General features: G+C 41.4%; 1 protein-coding gene across 1 annotated transcript; it reads right to left on the bottom strand.

Moving 5' to 3' along the window:
• Positions 1-1,088: 1,088 nt before the first annotated feature.
• Positions 1,089-9,944, bottom strand: TMEM52B (transmembrane protein 52B). Its single transcript, XM_015061803.3, has 6 exons — positions 9,792-9,944; positions 9,314-9,459; positions 7,172-7,215; positions 4,547-4,585; positions 3,845-4,011; positions 1,089-2,630 (listed from the first exon to the last, which is right to left on the bottom strand). The coding sequence occupies exons 2-6, from the start codon at positions 9,365-9,367 to the stop codon at positions 2,389-2,391; spliced, it is 546 nt and encodes a 181-aa protein (XP_014917289.3). The 5' UTR covers positions 9,368-9,459; positions 9,792-9,944; the 3' UTR covers positions 1,089-2,388.
• Between the last annotated feature and the right edge of the window lie 7,159 nt (positions 9,945-17,103).

Below are 17,103 nucleotides of genomic sequence, written 5' to 3'. Positions count from 1 at the left end.
CAATTTGACAACAAATTTCATATTAAAAAAATAAAAATAAAGAAATAAAATAAAGAAACTCTAGAAGAAATGGTAGATGACTCAAGTGGTGTTGGAGACCATGACCTTATCATGACCTCTCTCACTAGTGTTGAGTTTTCTGCAGCACTGCTCGGCAGTGTGGGCTTTGGGAAGAAATCCGCTCGCTTCCTTGAACCAATGTTTAAAGTTTGAAGGATAGGTGCGAGAAAAGTAAGAAGGGGTTTAAACAAAACTGAGAACAGTGGTGAAAGTGATTACACTGATCAACAGGTAGATTGAGTAGAGAAGGAAGTAGAGCCAAGCGGGTGTTAATATTCTGACAAAATGGGAGGGTTACAGGAATGGAAGATTCCACCTGTCTGAGGAGAGGGGAGAGGGGAGAGGGAGAGGGGAGAGGGAGAGGGGAGAGGGAGAGGGGAGAGGGGAGAGGGAGAAGGGAGAGGGAGAGGGGAGAGGGAGAGGGGAGAGGGAGAGGGGAGAGGGAGAGGGGAGAGGTCGGGCTGAGAGATCTCTTTAGAATAAGATACTTATAGGCAGGATTTCTGCCAAAATTTTTTTCTACCGGATGACATTTTAATTTCTTCAAGACTGTGGTATCTTGAAGGATGAACGAGCCTAGAATATTTTATGGAATGTGTGATAATGAAGTGATGCTTTTGGCAGTAGCAAAACAAGGCCACCTCGGGGTCTATTAACAATTCATGCATTTTAACAATTTCCAGAGGCAATGTGATAAATGACTCAGGATAAATTCAGATCTCCAGCAGGTTATACTCAATTAGAACAGTTTTCCCCTTGGGCTGAGTGAACATTCCAAGGGTGTATTTAATGAGGTGCTATCCTAATCAGCTCTTCCCTGGTTATGACTTCCCCCCAGTGATGAAGCTAATTGCCAAATAAATGAGTTTTCTCAAACATCCCTTCCCTCTACACAGACTATTTTAAAAGGAATCACATATCATTGGTCGATAACCTCAATCGCAGATATTTATTGACGAATAAAAGTGACTTCCAGCGTGACTTAGCGGTAACCTAACAAGCTGGGTGGCCAAAGAACAAACGAGAGCACAATTCTCAGAATCATAGTAGCCAGGTGAAAATTAGATGTCAATATTAAGAGCGACAAATCCATGTGCATAATACTTTACAAATCTTATCATTTGTATCTAGCTTATTTGAGCCTCGCAACAATCCTTGGAGGTGTTATATCCCCGATTTTACAGATGAGGAAACTCCTTTAAAGATTTTCAATGATTTATCTAAGGTCACTGCCAAGTAATTTTTCCCCAATACACTTTACTTTCTCAGTTGTCCAGTAACAATACATCATATCCCCAATTGTCCAGTAGTATTTCAGGCGGACAGCTTACCACGACACGTCAGGATGCCATCCGGGCTGAGTTCAGTTAGTTACTCCAAGAACTGGAGAGGGGTGCGCAGATCGGCTCAAATAGGAGACGACATTTTCTACCATGGCCACGAGGTGGCAGTGAAGGCCACTCCTAGAGACTAGTGTGGGTCACTATAGATAACCTGGCTTTAAGGGGTCAGCCAGAAAGAGAAAAGCGAAACAATGCCATTCTTTTAGAGAAAAGACTGCGAGTGTCTGTGCAGGCGTGCTCGAGCGCGCGTGTGCGTGCATGTGTTTGCAAGGCAGAAACACTGAGAAATTAATAGAAAGTGTTACTGCACTCCATGAAGTTTCTCATACTGCTAGAGAGTAGGACCAGGGTGAAGGAAAGACCTTGATATTTGGCACTTGGATACCGTATGTACCCTGTTCCCTTAGCCCGTGTCTGCAATCCTACCCCTGGATCCTGAACGTCCACTTAGGTATTACGACTACCTGGGTCCACTTAGGTATTAGGTATTATGATGCCAAGAGTGTCACTGGCATTCAGTAGAAAAGTGAATGTTCTCTCAAGAGGAAGAATTCACGGCTTCAGTGCATTCATGTCTATGGCTGTGCCTACACTCTTCTCTTTCTCCTCAAATGTACCACAATCTACTCTTGTGTTACAGCTGGCAGAAAGAAAAACCACCTGCAGTATCCCATAGGCAAAGGAACTCAATAGCTATAGGCATTCAAGGTACTTTTGATGCTTTCTTGGTTCAGGAGTAGTCAGCATTGCTAGAGGTTAGTTGCAAATTCTGGCCACTGGATAAAGAATTAGAGTTCCCAGTTAGAGCATTCCGTGTTAGAAAATACACGTGGCTGGAAACGAAGAGTGGGAAGCTATCCTTCCCACTGAATAATGTATAGTCGTCATCCTCAATCTTCCAAAAGTTAGGGGGAAAAATGTCCCATTGTCTGTCTGTGGCTACGCTGGGGATCCCCCCACCCCATTTATAAAATCAGAATTCCCATCAGTTGGAAGAGGGTCCTGCTCGAGGAGACTCGTCCACTGGAGACAGCTGCTTTTCTTCTGGTACTGGGGGAAGGTCAGGTGTTTTAGGCCAACACCTTGCAACGGTGAAGCGACTCATGTGAAGAGCTTCTTCATACCCTGGGAGGGTGTCCAAAGAGGGAGGCAGTTGGCCCAGGGGGCTGTGGGAGTGAGCCACAGCCAGGATTCTTCGAGCTGCAGGGCCAAATACCGACTGCAAGGCTGGTGAGAAAAGAAGGAATAGAGCTAAAGAAAATGCGGCATCCTCAGAAATCAGGGACTTACAACACACTTAATTTCCCTTCGTTTTTAGCAAGTGTCCAAACTCATTGTCACTCTCGGCCACAGATGTTATGAAAATCCCGTGAGGGCTGTTTAGAAACCAGCTTCACTCTGCTAGGAGAGCCTGTCTTCTCTGGGGTCCTCGGCTCATCTAAATTGTGTTCCCATATCTCACAGCCCCGTCCTTTCCCTTTTATAGACTTTACACCAATGCCCCGATAATGCAGACTCTTTAGAAATATTTATTTCCATCTTATTTCTCTCTTCTCTAAAATGACCATAAGAAAAGCAGGAAAGGTGAACAGCAAACATATTTTTTTTCAAAATAAATATCACAATGTTGGGCCACCGGCTCTTATATAAATATAGTATAAAGAAGAGAACCGAAGGAGATAAAGGAAAGTGTTTTATGATCCTCAAGGGAATGGTAAGCTACTCCTTAAGTATATCCATAGATACGCTACAGAACAAAGGGTTGAAAGCACGCATGGCTAATTTCTCCAGAGAGATAAAATAATATATATTAGTAATAGAAGATACAAGTTCTCACAAAATCCAAGACATTTTTGAAAAAAGGGATACACTCATGGTTTAAAATTGTTATATCAAAATAAGTTTATAGACTGGGTAACTCTTCCTATGAAACATTCCCAATGTTTTCTCCAACATTCTACTTCTTCACTCTATCATGAGTCCGACTACTACTGGAGAAGACAGCATCAGCATGAGCCCAGGTCACCACACCACCAGGCTCCCTGAAATTAGAATGACCCTGAATCCTAGAATCTTCAGTACTCTTCAGGGGTGCCTGAGTGGCTCAGCCGGCTAAGCATCTGACTTTGGCTCAGGTCAGGGTCTCATGGCTCAAGTTATGATCTCGCAGTTTGTGAGTTGGAGCCCTACGTCAGGCTCTGTGCTGACAGTGCGGAGCCTGTTTCGTACTCTCTCTCTCTTTTTCTCTCTCTCTCTCTGCCCCTCCCTGGCTCATGCTCTCTCTGTCTCTCGAAAAAAAAATTATATATATATATTATTATTTTTTTTTTAATTTCTAACAGTTTCTAAAAAATACGATTCAGTCCTTGTTTCTATATCCGTTGCTCTGTCCTGATGGTTCTTTTAATCCCCGTCCAGTGTTATAATGTCACAGTACTCACAAGTGATAGTGCTCTGGAGAGTGCTGTCATGATCAAAAGCCAGGACTGTCACTTCATAGGGAGGCCGGCTCTCCTCTTCCCCGTTTTGCTGGCGACTCAGACAGCAGCGGAAGCACACAGAAGTCAGGCCACACAGAAGCAGCAGCCCGCCAATGACCACCAGCAACCTGCAAGATGACCATGGGGCAGTGACCGCCCTGGGGTCTGGTGTGTTTCCAAGCCCTGGGAAATAATCGGCCTTCAGTGTCTGCACTCTGACTTTGTTTGAATATTTTATGGAATGACCATAATACTTCTTTATACACATATACTTATTTGTCAGCAAGACTGAATCGGTTCGTTAAAACAAGAAGAGATTTAATGCGGTGTGGAGGGTCTGTTTCTACCGTAGAAAGTATTCTCCTTCCTGTAGAAATTTCTGGAGCTAACGCTGAGAAAATACACAATAACCTTTCGATGTTGGCCGAGGAGAAGGTATTGAAATAGGAAATCCTGGCATATTGTCACATAGTTAACAATGAGGTAAAGAAACTTAACTCCGTGGGATGCAAGGTTAAGTACACTGGGTGTCTCATACTTTTTTTTTTCCTGCCATCAGTATATTTAAAAACTAAAAAATAAATAGATAAAAAAAAACAAATGCCCTTGAGAAAAATAAAGTTCCTTTGAGATGTCTTTCTGGGTATTAGAGTTGGAACTTACCATATATACCAGAGATGTACCCAATCTGTGGTCAGGCAACTATGGAGAAAGAATAAAGGTGTTTGGAGGTTTTTTTTTTTCTGTAATAAAAATATAGTCAATGCCTATTGTAGTTCCAGAATCAGAAATATGAGTTACAATGTGATAATGCTATCTTGTTATAATAAAAGCATCACAACATATATATGTGTGTGTGTGTGTGTGTGTGTGTGTATACTTTTTTTTAAGTTTGTGTTTTAATTCCAGTTAGTTAACATACAAGTTATAGTGACTTCAGTATAACCAGCAGAACATATTACAAAATGGGACGCCTTAAGAAGAATTTTATACTACAGATGGCATGGTGTAAATACTTTTGTAAAGCACTATAAGACCGACTAGAGTAGTGATTATGAAAACGGCGTTTATAGAAAGGGTAGTCGTGACAAACTGTTACGAGGACAATTATCAGGGAAGAGCCTGGAATGTGAGTTTACAAAGTTTGAAAATGGATATGAAAGTTGACGTTTGGTTACATTAGCGATCAGTAAAATTTCAACAGAAAGAAACTTTTAGTTATAAGACGAAAGCAATGCAGTGAAGTTTGTAATTTACGTGCTGTCAATTGTCGCAAGGGCCACCAGAAAAACTCTCACCATAAAAGAAAAAAACCTGAACTTTCACATCCATGATCAAAACTGATATGCACACCCACTGAAGCCAAACGGGAAGGGATAAAACTGTCAAGCCCAACTTCGCTGTGTCGGAAGTTAATTAAATTAACTGAAGTAATAACGGCAATTATAAATTTTCTTTCTAGGGATGAAAAATATATGGATTGCGGGGGAGAAGGAATTGTGTGGTAAGCTCAGGAGTACAAAGGGGAAAGAGAGGAACTATTTATCTTTGAAGAGGAACAAATTTTTTTTTTGAAGATAAACAAATTTAATTATACTTTCTGATACACTGAGCTATTGAAACCCATTGAAATTCACTTCTACCTCCTCTTTTCAGTTGTACATTTGTAACATATAGTTTGCTTTTTCAATACATAGTGTCTCCTGTAGGTTTTCTCACATTCCCCATTTATTTAAAGCCTCTTCTTGCTCTACAATGTTACAATTCTCACTCTGTTAAAAATGATTCTTCCATGTAGTATATACACACACACACACACACACACGCACACACACACACACACACACACACACCTACAGTGGAGTATTACTCGGCAATCAAAAAGAATGAAGTCTTGCCATTCACAACTACGTGGATGGAATTAGAGGGTATAATGCTAAGCGAAAGTAGTCAGTCAGAGAAAGACAGATATCATATAATTTCACTCTTATGAGGACTTTAAGAGACAAAAGAGATGAACATAAGGGAAGGGAAGCAAAAATCATATAAAAACAGGGAGGGGGGCAAAACATAAGAGACTTAAATATGGAGAACAAACAGAGGGTTACTGGAGGGGTGGTGGGAGGGGGAATGGGCTCAATGGGTAAAGGACATTAAGGAATCTACTCCTGAAATCGTTGTTGCACTCTGTGCTAACTAACTTGGATGCAAATTTAAAAAATAAGTTAAATAAAAATGGAAAAAATAATAATAAAGAACATTAACAGCTAAAAACAAAAACGGACTCTTCCTATACTGGTAGGTGTCTAAAACCTCAGACAGTGTGACAAGCAGTCAAGGCCACCACCATTTCCCCTGGGTTTAACAGACTTAGCTATTGAGAAACCCTTCCCATGGCTAAATATGTGTTTTCCTTCACGCTGAGCAACTGTTTTGTTCCAACTGGCCCTGCTTCTTTTTTTTTTTTTTTTTTAAGTAATTTACCTCCAAATGAAATGAATCTCTTCCCCTTGTGTGTCCTCTGTGTCTATGTAAGACCTAATCATGATAGTTTTAGATTAAGGGATAATGACCTCAAAGTCATAGCTAAATGACATGTGCATTAAATAGTGATATGCCCGGGGCGCCTGGGTGGCTCAGTCGGTTGAATGTCCGACTTCGGCTCAGGTCATGATCTCACGGTTCATGAGTTCGGGGCCCGCATCAGGCTCTGTGCTGACAGCTCAGAGCCTGGAGCCTGCTTCGGATTCTGTGTCTCCCTCTCTCTCTGCCCCCCTGCCCCACACACGCTCTGTCTCTCTCTGCCTCTCAAAAATAAAGAAAACTAATAAAAAAAAATTTAGAAAAAAAGAATAGTGAAATGCCCTAAAATACGGAAAATGCTTTTCATACCTCAGGTGGTGATGCTACTTTGGAATTACCCAAACTTATCTGCCCAGGATGAGATTTTTGAACCCAGTCTGTCTTGATGAGTCACAAAGAATCATGGGCGAGAAAACCTTTGCAAATCTCTGTGACTATATAAACGGAGGTTAATTCCAATGTTTTAAGGGGGAGATTGGCCGTGGGGGGAAAAAATGCTGTCAGTGATTTTATTTTAAGTACTTAGGACGACACCCTGGTGCGTGTCTTTATTTTTGGATAACCCTGTCTGTGATTAGTGGGCTGATGGCCGTGTAAGTAAAGATAAAGGGAAGTCACAGATATCTGATGACCCTTTGACCCTGTTTTGGGTACTAATGTTTTTGTCTGTTTCTCCTGCTTCCCAGTCGGGTCTCAGATACTTACTGTTCAGGACTCACACAGTTCTCCTCACATCTTGCCCGAGGAAGCTGTAGGAAGGGAAATAGTCTCAGACAGGGAAATGTCTCATTGCTCTGCTCAGCAGCCTATCGACTGTTCCTCATGACTCTGCGTTGTTAGATTGCATGGTGACAGCCGGGAAAATATGAGGACGAGGTCAGAGGGTCTGGCAGGTTGAGGATTGTTGGTTTTCATTGCTCCCATGCCCGCTGATTATTAGATGTGAAATGGGAGAACCTGGAGGAACAAATATCTTGGCTTTGTGGGGGAGGTTATGGTTTTGTTTTGTTTTTTGGAGGTGCGTGAGCATTACACCTTAGGCAGCATTTAAATCAATTTGTTTGTCCTAGAAATTTCCTGATCTGTCCCTCAGGATATTGTTATTGTCTTCCTAATTCTCTCCCAGTTACAAATTGCATTCTAGACCACTCCTCTTTTTTATTCCCTTAGTGCATCAATAACACACTATACAAAAAAAGAGAAGGGGACAAAGGAAGGGAACAATTTTATTTATTCAGTGGCTACGATACGCCAGTCAGCTAAGGATTTTCACTATGTCTTAACATTTCATTGCAATAATCATGTAGGTGGGTATACTTAACCTTATTTTGAAAGATTAAGTGACGGAGGCAAAGGAATTTAAGTTAACATGACCAACTGTGTGCTCCCACTGAAGTAGCCAGAATTCAGATCAGCCTTTATCCTATACATGCATTGAATGAATTAATAGAACAAGGGATAAATCTGCTCTAACGACTCCTCGGTATTGCTAGCAAGTCCCTTCTGCTAACAATAATGAAAGCTTCTACTCCTTTTTTTACCTTGTATTTCAGTTGACTTTCTCCCCAAATAGAGAAACTTGCATTCAGAGACTGTATCTCTCTTCCTGTAACTTGAATGACTTAATATTTCCAGGAAATCAACAACAAAAACCACAAAGGCCCTCAACAAGGAACAGAGAGTTGTGCTCATTGCGAGTTTATGGAAGCGAGAGGGGACACACACTATCACGATACATCAGGCAAAAGGGGTTTGTAAAAGGATTAACCAGGTGTCTTCTGCAGACAACATTTGAGAATCTCTCTCTCTCTCTCTTTTTTTTTATTTTAAAATGGTTGGTCACTAAGGGTGACAAAGTGTATTTTCTCAGCCCAGCCCTGGTTCTGTGTTTCTTTTTCCTGACTAAAGGTAAGAAAAGTTTAACGTGCCAAACAGATAAAATACTTCGTTTGGGTATTATTGCAAGAAGGAGAAGGAGGAGAAGGAAGAGGAGGAGGAAGAGGAGGAGGAAGAGGAGGAGGAGGAAAAGGAGGAGGAGAAGGAGGAGAAGGAGAAGAGGAAGAAAAAGGAGGAGGAGAAGGAGAAGAAGAAAGAAGGGGAAAGAAGAAGAGGAAAGAAAAAGAAAAGAAAAAAAGAAGAGGCAAGAAGGAAAGGGAAAAGCAAGGAAATGAAGAGGAAGCAAAAGGAAAATACAAGAAGAGAGAAATGGATTTGCAGACATTATTTTAACGAGGACATAGAAATCAAAACAGACAGTCCATCCCTTGCTAGCTATGCAAACTTCCCCTTGACAGTTGTCCAGGATCATCAGTCTAATGACCCTTTTCTCAGCTAATGAGTTACTTAGGGCCTTCTGATTTTTAGTGGCAAGAAATAAAAAGTCCAAAATATTTCGAAAGAGTTTTTCCTCTGTTAACTGATTTCTGATCCGGAGGCACCTAAGCTGTTAGAACTGTACCAGTGCTGATGTGGAAACTCCATTCAGGGAAACTGTGTCATTCTTTTTGAGAATACATTTGGGATTTTGAGGGACGGGTGATACGATGCTAAAAGAAATATCGATAAGTGGCCCTTCCGAATTACCATAGCTACTCTGCATGTATCTCCGGTTACCCTAATTTCTGCCACTACTCCCCCTCCCCCGCCATTTCACTGATGTCATTAGCCACTCATGGACCGCATAAAACTATAACACTAAGGAAACATTCCAGTCATTCTTTCCCCATGACCCCTTTGGTCCAATATGTGTCTTCCTCTCATCCATTTCCCCCAAGGGTCTTCTGAGAGTCGATTTATCTGAGAAACAAACAAACAAACAAAGGTTTGCTTTTGTGTTTTCACACTCACCTGGATGAAATACACCAGGGCAGAGGCTGTCACGGCCTGGGCTTGCATCACCATGGGGGCTGAACTGCTTCTCCAGGATCACGGACTGGGTGTCTGTTGCCTCCTTTCCATGCTCTGTACTAGGTCTGACTTCCGGACCTAGAGGACTTAAGGAGACAAACTTTTCTCAGCAGTAAATCAGTTTTCTTCTTCTCGCGCGCGCGCTCTTTCTCACTCTCTTTTGTTCTGTCCTCTTATTCCTTTGGGCTTTTATTTTCTGTGGTCTTTCTCTCCCCTTTCATCCTGGCTTCTTTCTCTATTTCTACTCTGTTTTTATGTTATCCACATTCGCTTCCCCCTGCCTTCCTTCCTTCCCTATTAGTAATCCTTTATGTAGGTCTTTAACTTTCTCCCACTGTCCCCAAAAGGAAGACATTCAGGGAGGACACATCAGTCCTCAGAATTATGTATTTCTCTAGGCAGTGGTGAGAAACTTAACTTTAGGAGGCTCAAAGGCAGATTGCTGGTGATCAAACAAGTTCTCGTCTCCATCAGAAAAAGAGTAATATTCTTGGTCCTTCACCAGCACATTTCAGGGCGACTGTTGAATAATTGCCACCTCCATTCACTCCCCTTCTCCATGTGATTAACCCTCCTCTCCTGCTCTCTGAAACCCTCCCCTTTACTATGTTGATAATCAACTCTCCTGGTTCTGGGTCATTTATTCTTAACCATTGCAGTAGGACTGAGAGGTTGACAAATGGACTGGAAAACTCTCCCATCTTTGAGGAAAGCAGGTTTGGAGATTAGAATGTTTGGGTGGTGACCACGAAATTCCCCTCTACCCTGACTTCAGTTCTCATTGAAACAGATAAGTCAGACAGACACATGCAAAAAATGTTTTAGCTGGGTTCCAAGATCTATAGGTCTTTAGGTTTCTGTCTCTGTCTCTCTCTCTTAAATAAAATCTAAAGTCGGAATAAAAATAAGCACACATCGGGGCACCTGGGTGGCTCAGTCGGTTAAGCATCTGACTTTAGCTCAGGTCATGATCTCGCAGTTTGTGAGTTCAAGCCCCGCGTCGGGCTCTGTGCTGCCAGCTCGGAGCCTGGAGCCTGTTTCAGATTCTGTGTCTCCTTCTCTCTCTCTGCCCCTCCACTGCTCACGCTCTATGTCTCTCTCTCTCTCTCAAAAATAAATAAACATTAAAAATTTAAAAATGTGGGGCACCTGGGTGACGTCGGTTAGGCATCCGGCTTCGGCTCAGGTCATGATCTTACAGTCTTTGAGTTTGAGCCCCGTGTCGGTCTCTGGGCTGACAGCTCAGAGCCTGGAGCCTGTTTCCGATTCTGTGTCTCCCTCTCTCTGACCCTCCCCCGTTCATGCTCTGTCTTTCTCTGTCCCAAAAAATAAAAAAAAAGTTAAAAAAAAAACTTCAATATGCAAAGTATTTCATAAGAAAATTAGACATTAGTTTACACACATATATCTGTCTCGTAAGAATTGAATAAAACCACCTTTTAGATCGTATCTAATTTTACTGAGTGATTGTTGAGGGCAACTGTGGGGTGGGATTGATTCAAAGAGTCCCCACACAGCATTAAATGAGCACGGAGAATATAACTTTTTTTTCTCTTTCTCTCTTAGCTAAGGAAATCAAATAGTGACAGAAAAGCCTGGTGATTAGATAACATTAAGTTCCAAAACTAAATGATCATTGCGTTATTTTTTAAAAAGTAAGGAGGACGGAGCTAAGATGAAGAGTATTTTTCAAATCTCAGCAGAAAACTTGGCAAGGTGGGAAGTATTTCATAGGACCGGGAGACCAGAAAATCCCTGGCTCTCTACTAAATTATTATGTCATTTCTCCAAGCCTCAATTTTCCCTTTTACAAAACAGGAGAGGAATGCTCACTTGACTTGCCCTAGATGTTGTTTCATAGAGAAAATACCACCAAAGACATGAAGGATTTTTATTAGAATATTTCTATTTCTATTTAGAGTGCCCTGCACATGATAACATCACTAATTTTTCCCTTCTCTCTCTCTTGTCAGAGATACAATAGAGTATCATGGCTAAGAACCTAGCTAGGTTATCTGGGATTAAATACCTGCTTTCTCATTTAATAGCTGTGTGATCTTGGGCAAGTTATTATATCCCTGTTGGGTCAGCTTCATTCTATCTAAAGTGGGGTAATAATAATAATGTTACTTCATAGACTTATAGAGATTCAATAAGGTAATGTGTGTGAAATGCACATAATTGTCCTGATGTAACCAGTATTTTAGAAGTGTTAACTAGGATTCTCTTGATTTCCATTCAGTTTTACCAGTGACCTTCACCTTCAATATGCTGAATAACTGATGTCCTGTCAGTGTTTTATTACCATGGCCATGTTTTAGCTTTCCTGGTATTCCAATTTTGAATATTTCCCCTTGCTGTTCTGGCCATCTCTTCCCCAATCATGCCAGCCAAACCTGAGTGAACAGGTTTGCCCATTACCATGATCTTTGCCCCCACTGCACTTTCCTGCATGTGATTGCCATCACCTTTTTGCCCTCCAGCTTTCTAACAGGTTTGAACAAAACACGATTCTTTTAATGACCTCCTTGTTAATATTCTTTCTTAGAATAACTACTGCCATTTTTTTTTCCTCACTGGATTATTCTTCAGAGAAGTAGAACTTCTTGTTTATCCTAATGAGAGTGATTATGCCTTGTGGCAATTTTAATTCCCAGTTCTGTCCCTGTCAAAACCTCTACATCACGAATGTTGAGAGAGGAGAGAGGATCCGTGTAGGAAGACTAAACAGGGTACAGACTGGAAGGGAAGGTGGCTGAGATGGAGGGGAACGACCTCATTTCAATCCTACACAATCTTGTAGTTCTATTAAGTTTGTGAATCATTAGCTTTTGACCAGGTTGTTAAAGACTTGGAGTGGAACCAATGGAGTGTACATGTACATAGAGGTCTTTCACTTATGCCTCAGGAAATTGTTATACAAAACCTGTAACAAGTGGAGCTAAAAAATTACTTGTTTCTGGCCCCTTTGATTATTCTCCTTTTGACCTTGCCTATGTCAGATGACCAGCCATGAATTCCCTTCCTTTCTGTGCCTCAGTGAAATAGAGTCCAGGACTATCTTTACTGTGAGTCACCAAGCATGAGTTATAAAGTGTTGAGCAGTGAGTTGGGCCACACCCATAGCTTCAAAAATAGATAATAAAGCAGAAGACATCAGTTTCATCTTGCAACGACTCCACCAGGAAGTGCTCTATCTTATGAATCAAGATTGCAATGTAAGCATTGAGTGACAACCTCAGAGGCATTGACACTCAGGATTCGATTTAAGGGAATTTAACAAAATAGAAGGGATTAAGTTTATCAAAGTATTATTAGTTTTATATACCATATAACACATTACCACAAATTTTATGAGCACACATTATATATAGATATAGATATATCTATCTATATCTATATCTATATCTATATCTATCTATATCTATATCTATATCTATATATCTCACAGTGTCTGTGGATCAGAAGTATGAGCACAGATTGGTTGGGTCTTCTACTTAGGGTCTCACAGGCTGAGGTCAAGATGTTTTCTGGGTTGTATTCCCATCAGAAGACTCAACTGGGGAAGGATATGCTTCCAAGCTACCTCAGGCGGGAATTCATTTCTTTGTTTTTTAATGTTTCATGTATTTGTTTTGAAAAGGGGAGAGAGAAAGAATGGGAGGGGCAGAGAGAGAAGGAGAGAGAGAGAATCCCAGGCAGGCTCCTCGCTGCCAGTACAGAGGGCGCTGAGCTCGCTGTGGGGCTCAAACTCACAAACTGAGATCCTGACCTGAGCCAAAATCAAGAGTCAGATGCTTAACTGACTGAGCCACCCAGGCACCCCAGGAATTCATTTCTTTGTGGTTATAGGATTTCTGTAAGCTTGCTTCTTTAAATCTGGCCAAGAGGAGGGAGAGAAACTTTATCAAAATAAACACCATAACTTATGTAATCACAAATACATCATCATATACATTCTATCACTTTGGCACATCCAAACCATGGATACCACCCACACTGAAGGGGAGAAGATTACACAAGTGCATGAACAACATCAGGGGGCAGGAAGTGAGAACTAGTTAAAGTCTGTGAATTTCGTCCAGCTATCTGCCACAAAAGGATTGTAGAAATTATCCCACAGGTTTTGAAACCCAAATGTCCATCAATGGATGAACAGATAAACAAAATGTGGTATATACATACAATGGGATATTATTCAGCCTTAAAGAAAATTCATGGGGCGCCTGGGTTGCTCGGTCGGTAAAGCATCCAACGTCGGCTCAGGTCATGAACTCACAGCTCGTGGGTTCCAGCCCCATGTCGGGCTCTGTGCTGACAGCTCAGAGCCTGGAGCCTGCTTCGGATTCTGCGTCTCCCTCTCTCTCTGGCCCTCCTCTGCTGGTGCTCTGTGTCTCTGTCTCTCAAAAATAAATAAACATTAGAAAAAATAAAAAGAAACTTCTGAGACGTACTACAGCACGGACAGATCGTGAAGCCCTAATCTAAGTGAAATAAGCCAGACACAAAAGGACAGATATTGTATGTTTCCACTTATATGAGGTACCTGGAGTAGTCAAGTTCATAGAAAGAGAAAATAGAATGGTGGTTTCCAGGAATGGGGAGAAGGAAGAAATGAGGAGTTATGTTAGTCACGGTCCTCTAGAGAAACAGGACCAATAAGAGGGTGCATATTTATAGAGAAAGATGTACGGTAAGAAACTGACTCATGCAATTATGGAGACCGGGAAGCCCAAATCTGTAATGTGGAGCAGCAGGCTTGAGACCCAAGAGAGCCAAGGTGAAGTTCCAACCCAAAGGCTGGCTGCTGGAGAATATTTTCTTATTTGGAGGAAGATTACTGTCTTTGTTCTATGCAGGCCTTCAACAGATCGAACGAGGCCATGCGCATTATGGAGGGAAATCTTTACCCCACTGACTAAGATGGGAATCTCATCCAAAAACATTCTCAGGGAAGCTCAGAAAAATGTTTGACCAGATATCTTGGTACCCTGTGGCCCAGACAAGTTGACACATATTACTCACCATCACTGGAGTCACTGTTCGAAGATTACAGAATTTGGGGCACCTGGGTGGCTCAGTTGGTCAAGGGTTAAGCGTCTGACATCGGCTCTATGATCTCAGGCTCTGTGCTGACAGCTCGGAGCCTGGAGCCTGCTTCGGATTCTGTGTCTCCCTCTCTCTCTCTCTGCCCTACCCCACTCGCACTCTGTCTCTCTTTCAAAAATAAATAAACATTAAAAAAATGAAAGAAAAAAGTAAAATTACAGAGTTTCGGGGCACCTGGGTGACTCAGTCGGTTAAGTGTCTGACTTCGGCTCAGGTCATGATCTCATATAGTTCGTGAGTTCGAGCCTCGCATCTGTCAGCACACAGCCTGCTTGGGATTCTCTCTCCTTCTCTCTCTGTTCCTCCCCTGCTCTCACTCTCTCTCTCTCTCTCAAAATAAATAAATAAACTTAAACAAAATTTTTTAAAATTAAAAAAAAATGAAAATTACAGAGCATTAAGTTGGAGAAGAAGAATAGTGAGCTGAGTTCTTGTCTGGCTTCAGGTAGAAAAGAGACGTTTAGTAAATCTCTTACATTTTCTGGGCATTAGCTCCACTTTCTCAAAATAAAGAACGAAGACATATTTTCCTTAAATGCCTTTGTATTTTTAAAATCCAGCTTATGCTGGTGATGTTTTAGTAGCTAAGAATCTCAAGTATTAACTGCCTACTGTTTGCAGAATATTATAACCTATATGGTATTCCAGGGCGATAGGAAAGAATAAGCTTTTCTTAATAGAAGGGGATCCAACTTTACTCATAAAGAGCTTGTAATTTGTTGGAGAGAGGGAATAACTTTAATGGAATGGAAAATCAATAGAGTGCTCTATTAGAGTATATAAAATGGGGGGGGGGGACTGATGATGTAGCAGGATTCTTGCACAGAGAATCGTGACACAGAGGCTTTTTTTCCAGGAAGCAATTTTATTCCTGCGGGCACCCCTCAGTTGGGTTTGCACCCGAAGAACTGAGCCCCGAACACCACGTGGTATAATTTTTAAAATGTATTTTCTACTTCCTTGTCTCCCATAAATGGTAACACACAAATATGTAGTCTGATTAAGTGTTCTTATGTTACAAGATCGTGAAGGATGTTGTCATATATAGCCCGGTTGCCTTGAGGTTTTTGTTTTTGTTTTTTTTCCTTAGGAAGGGGACTCTACCACAGTGATGGCAATCCTACCTATAGATATTAAGTGCAGAGGATTTTTTAAGAAAAAAAATGTATTTGAAGGGAGTACAGGATTTGTAGAGCTCATCACCAGGTCCCAGACTGCTTAGGGAGCATCTTATGAGTATTGACCCCAAGCACAATGGATGATTATTTGGTCCTTGGTTTCGTGGGTGGGGTGTGAAGGTGACTATCTGAAGTCTGAGAAATCTAGCTCAATCTTAGGCCTCCTTCAAAGAATGTTGTTCTTTCTAGTCCTGGGTGTATCTTTGGGTGTTTTAGCTACACAGTCACATATGTCTTTCCAAGACACTTCTTCCTAGGACAATCCATAAAAGGTAACTAGCTCACAAGAAAAATGTGCTATGTCCAGACGCCTGGGTGGCTTATTTCGTTAAGCATCTGACTTCCGTTTAGGTCATGATCTCACAATCTGTGGGTTCGAAGCCCGCATCGGGCTCTGGGCTGACAGCTCAGAGCCTGGAGCCTGCCTCAGATTCTGTGTCTCCCTCACTCTCTGCCCCTCCCCACCGCAAAAATAAATAAACATTAAAAAAGGAAAAATGTGCCATGTCAACAAGTACACATCTGTATCTCATCTTAATCCACTAGAATATTGATGGCATACAAAATAATTGAGTCACTGTGGGGAATGATAAAGTGTCCTCTTCCTTGAGATGTAATTTCAGCATTTATTAATTCATTATCAAAAACACTTTCCTGAGATTCTATTTACGCGAAAGTCGCCATGGTGAATTCAGGCAGCAATCTTGCTTTCTGGCACTTACAGTCAAGGGACGTTGGGTAGTGCTTGTGTGATAAAGGTAAGTAGCATTGATTTGTTACAAGCTGATTTGACCAGGATATATTTGCTACATGCTGAGCTTTTCTGGTGAACTGTATCACAGAGCAAAACTTTAAGTGACAGATGAACTATGTTCAGTTTGGTCTCAGATACCTGGCACAGAAAAAAGGAAAATAAAAAATCCAGGGAGGAGGAGGGAAATGGAATCCTAATTAGGCTGTCAATATCAGTGATTTTTCTTCATAGTTTCCTAGATATTTTATTTATGTATGCATATTTTTTCAATGTTCTTTTATGTATCCCCTCCTTTTATTTTTTTCCCTGGCATAGTTTAAAGCAGATTCCAGATATCCCATCATTCTGCCCATAAATACTTCAGAAAATATCTCCAGTAAATAAGAACTTTTAAAGAAGCATGTAGAGGCGTCTGGGTGTCTCAGTCAGTTGAGCGTCCGACTTCAGTTCAGGTCATGATCTCATGAGTTCAAGCCCCGCGTCAGGCTCGCGACTGTTATCTCAGAGCCCACTTCGATCCTCTGTCCCCCTCTCTCTTTGCCCCTCCCTCATTCATGCTCTCTCTCTCTCAAAAATGAAAAATGTTTTTAAAAGTATGCATAACTTCAGTAAGACATTTCTTCTCTGGTTAGGAGGTTATAAAGGAAAAATAGGTGAGAATTCTATCAATGAATTCATATAGTCATCCT

The sequence above is a fragment of the Acinonyx jubatus genome, chromosome B4 (genome assembly GCF_027475565.1).
Source record: "Acinonyx jubatus isolate Ajub_Pintada_27869175 chromosome B4, VMU_Ajub_asm_v1.0, whole genome shotgun sequence".
Classification (NCBI taxonomy): Eukaryota; Metazoa; Chordata; class Mammalia; order Carnivora; family Felidae; genus Acinonyx; species Acinonyx jubatus.
The sequence above is the reverse complement of the archived record's forward strand: the minus strand, read 5'-3'. Positions and strand labels throughout refer to the sequence as shown.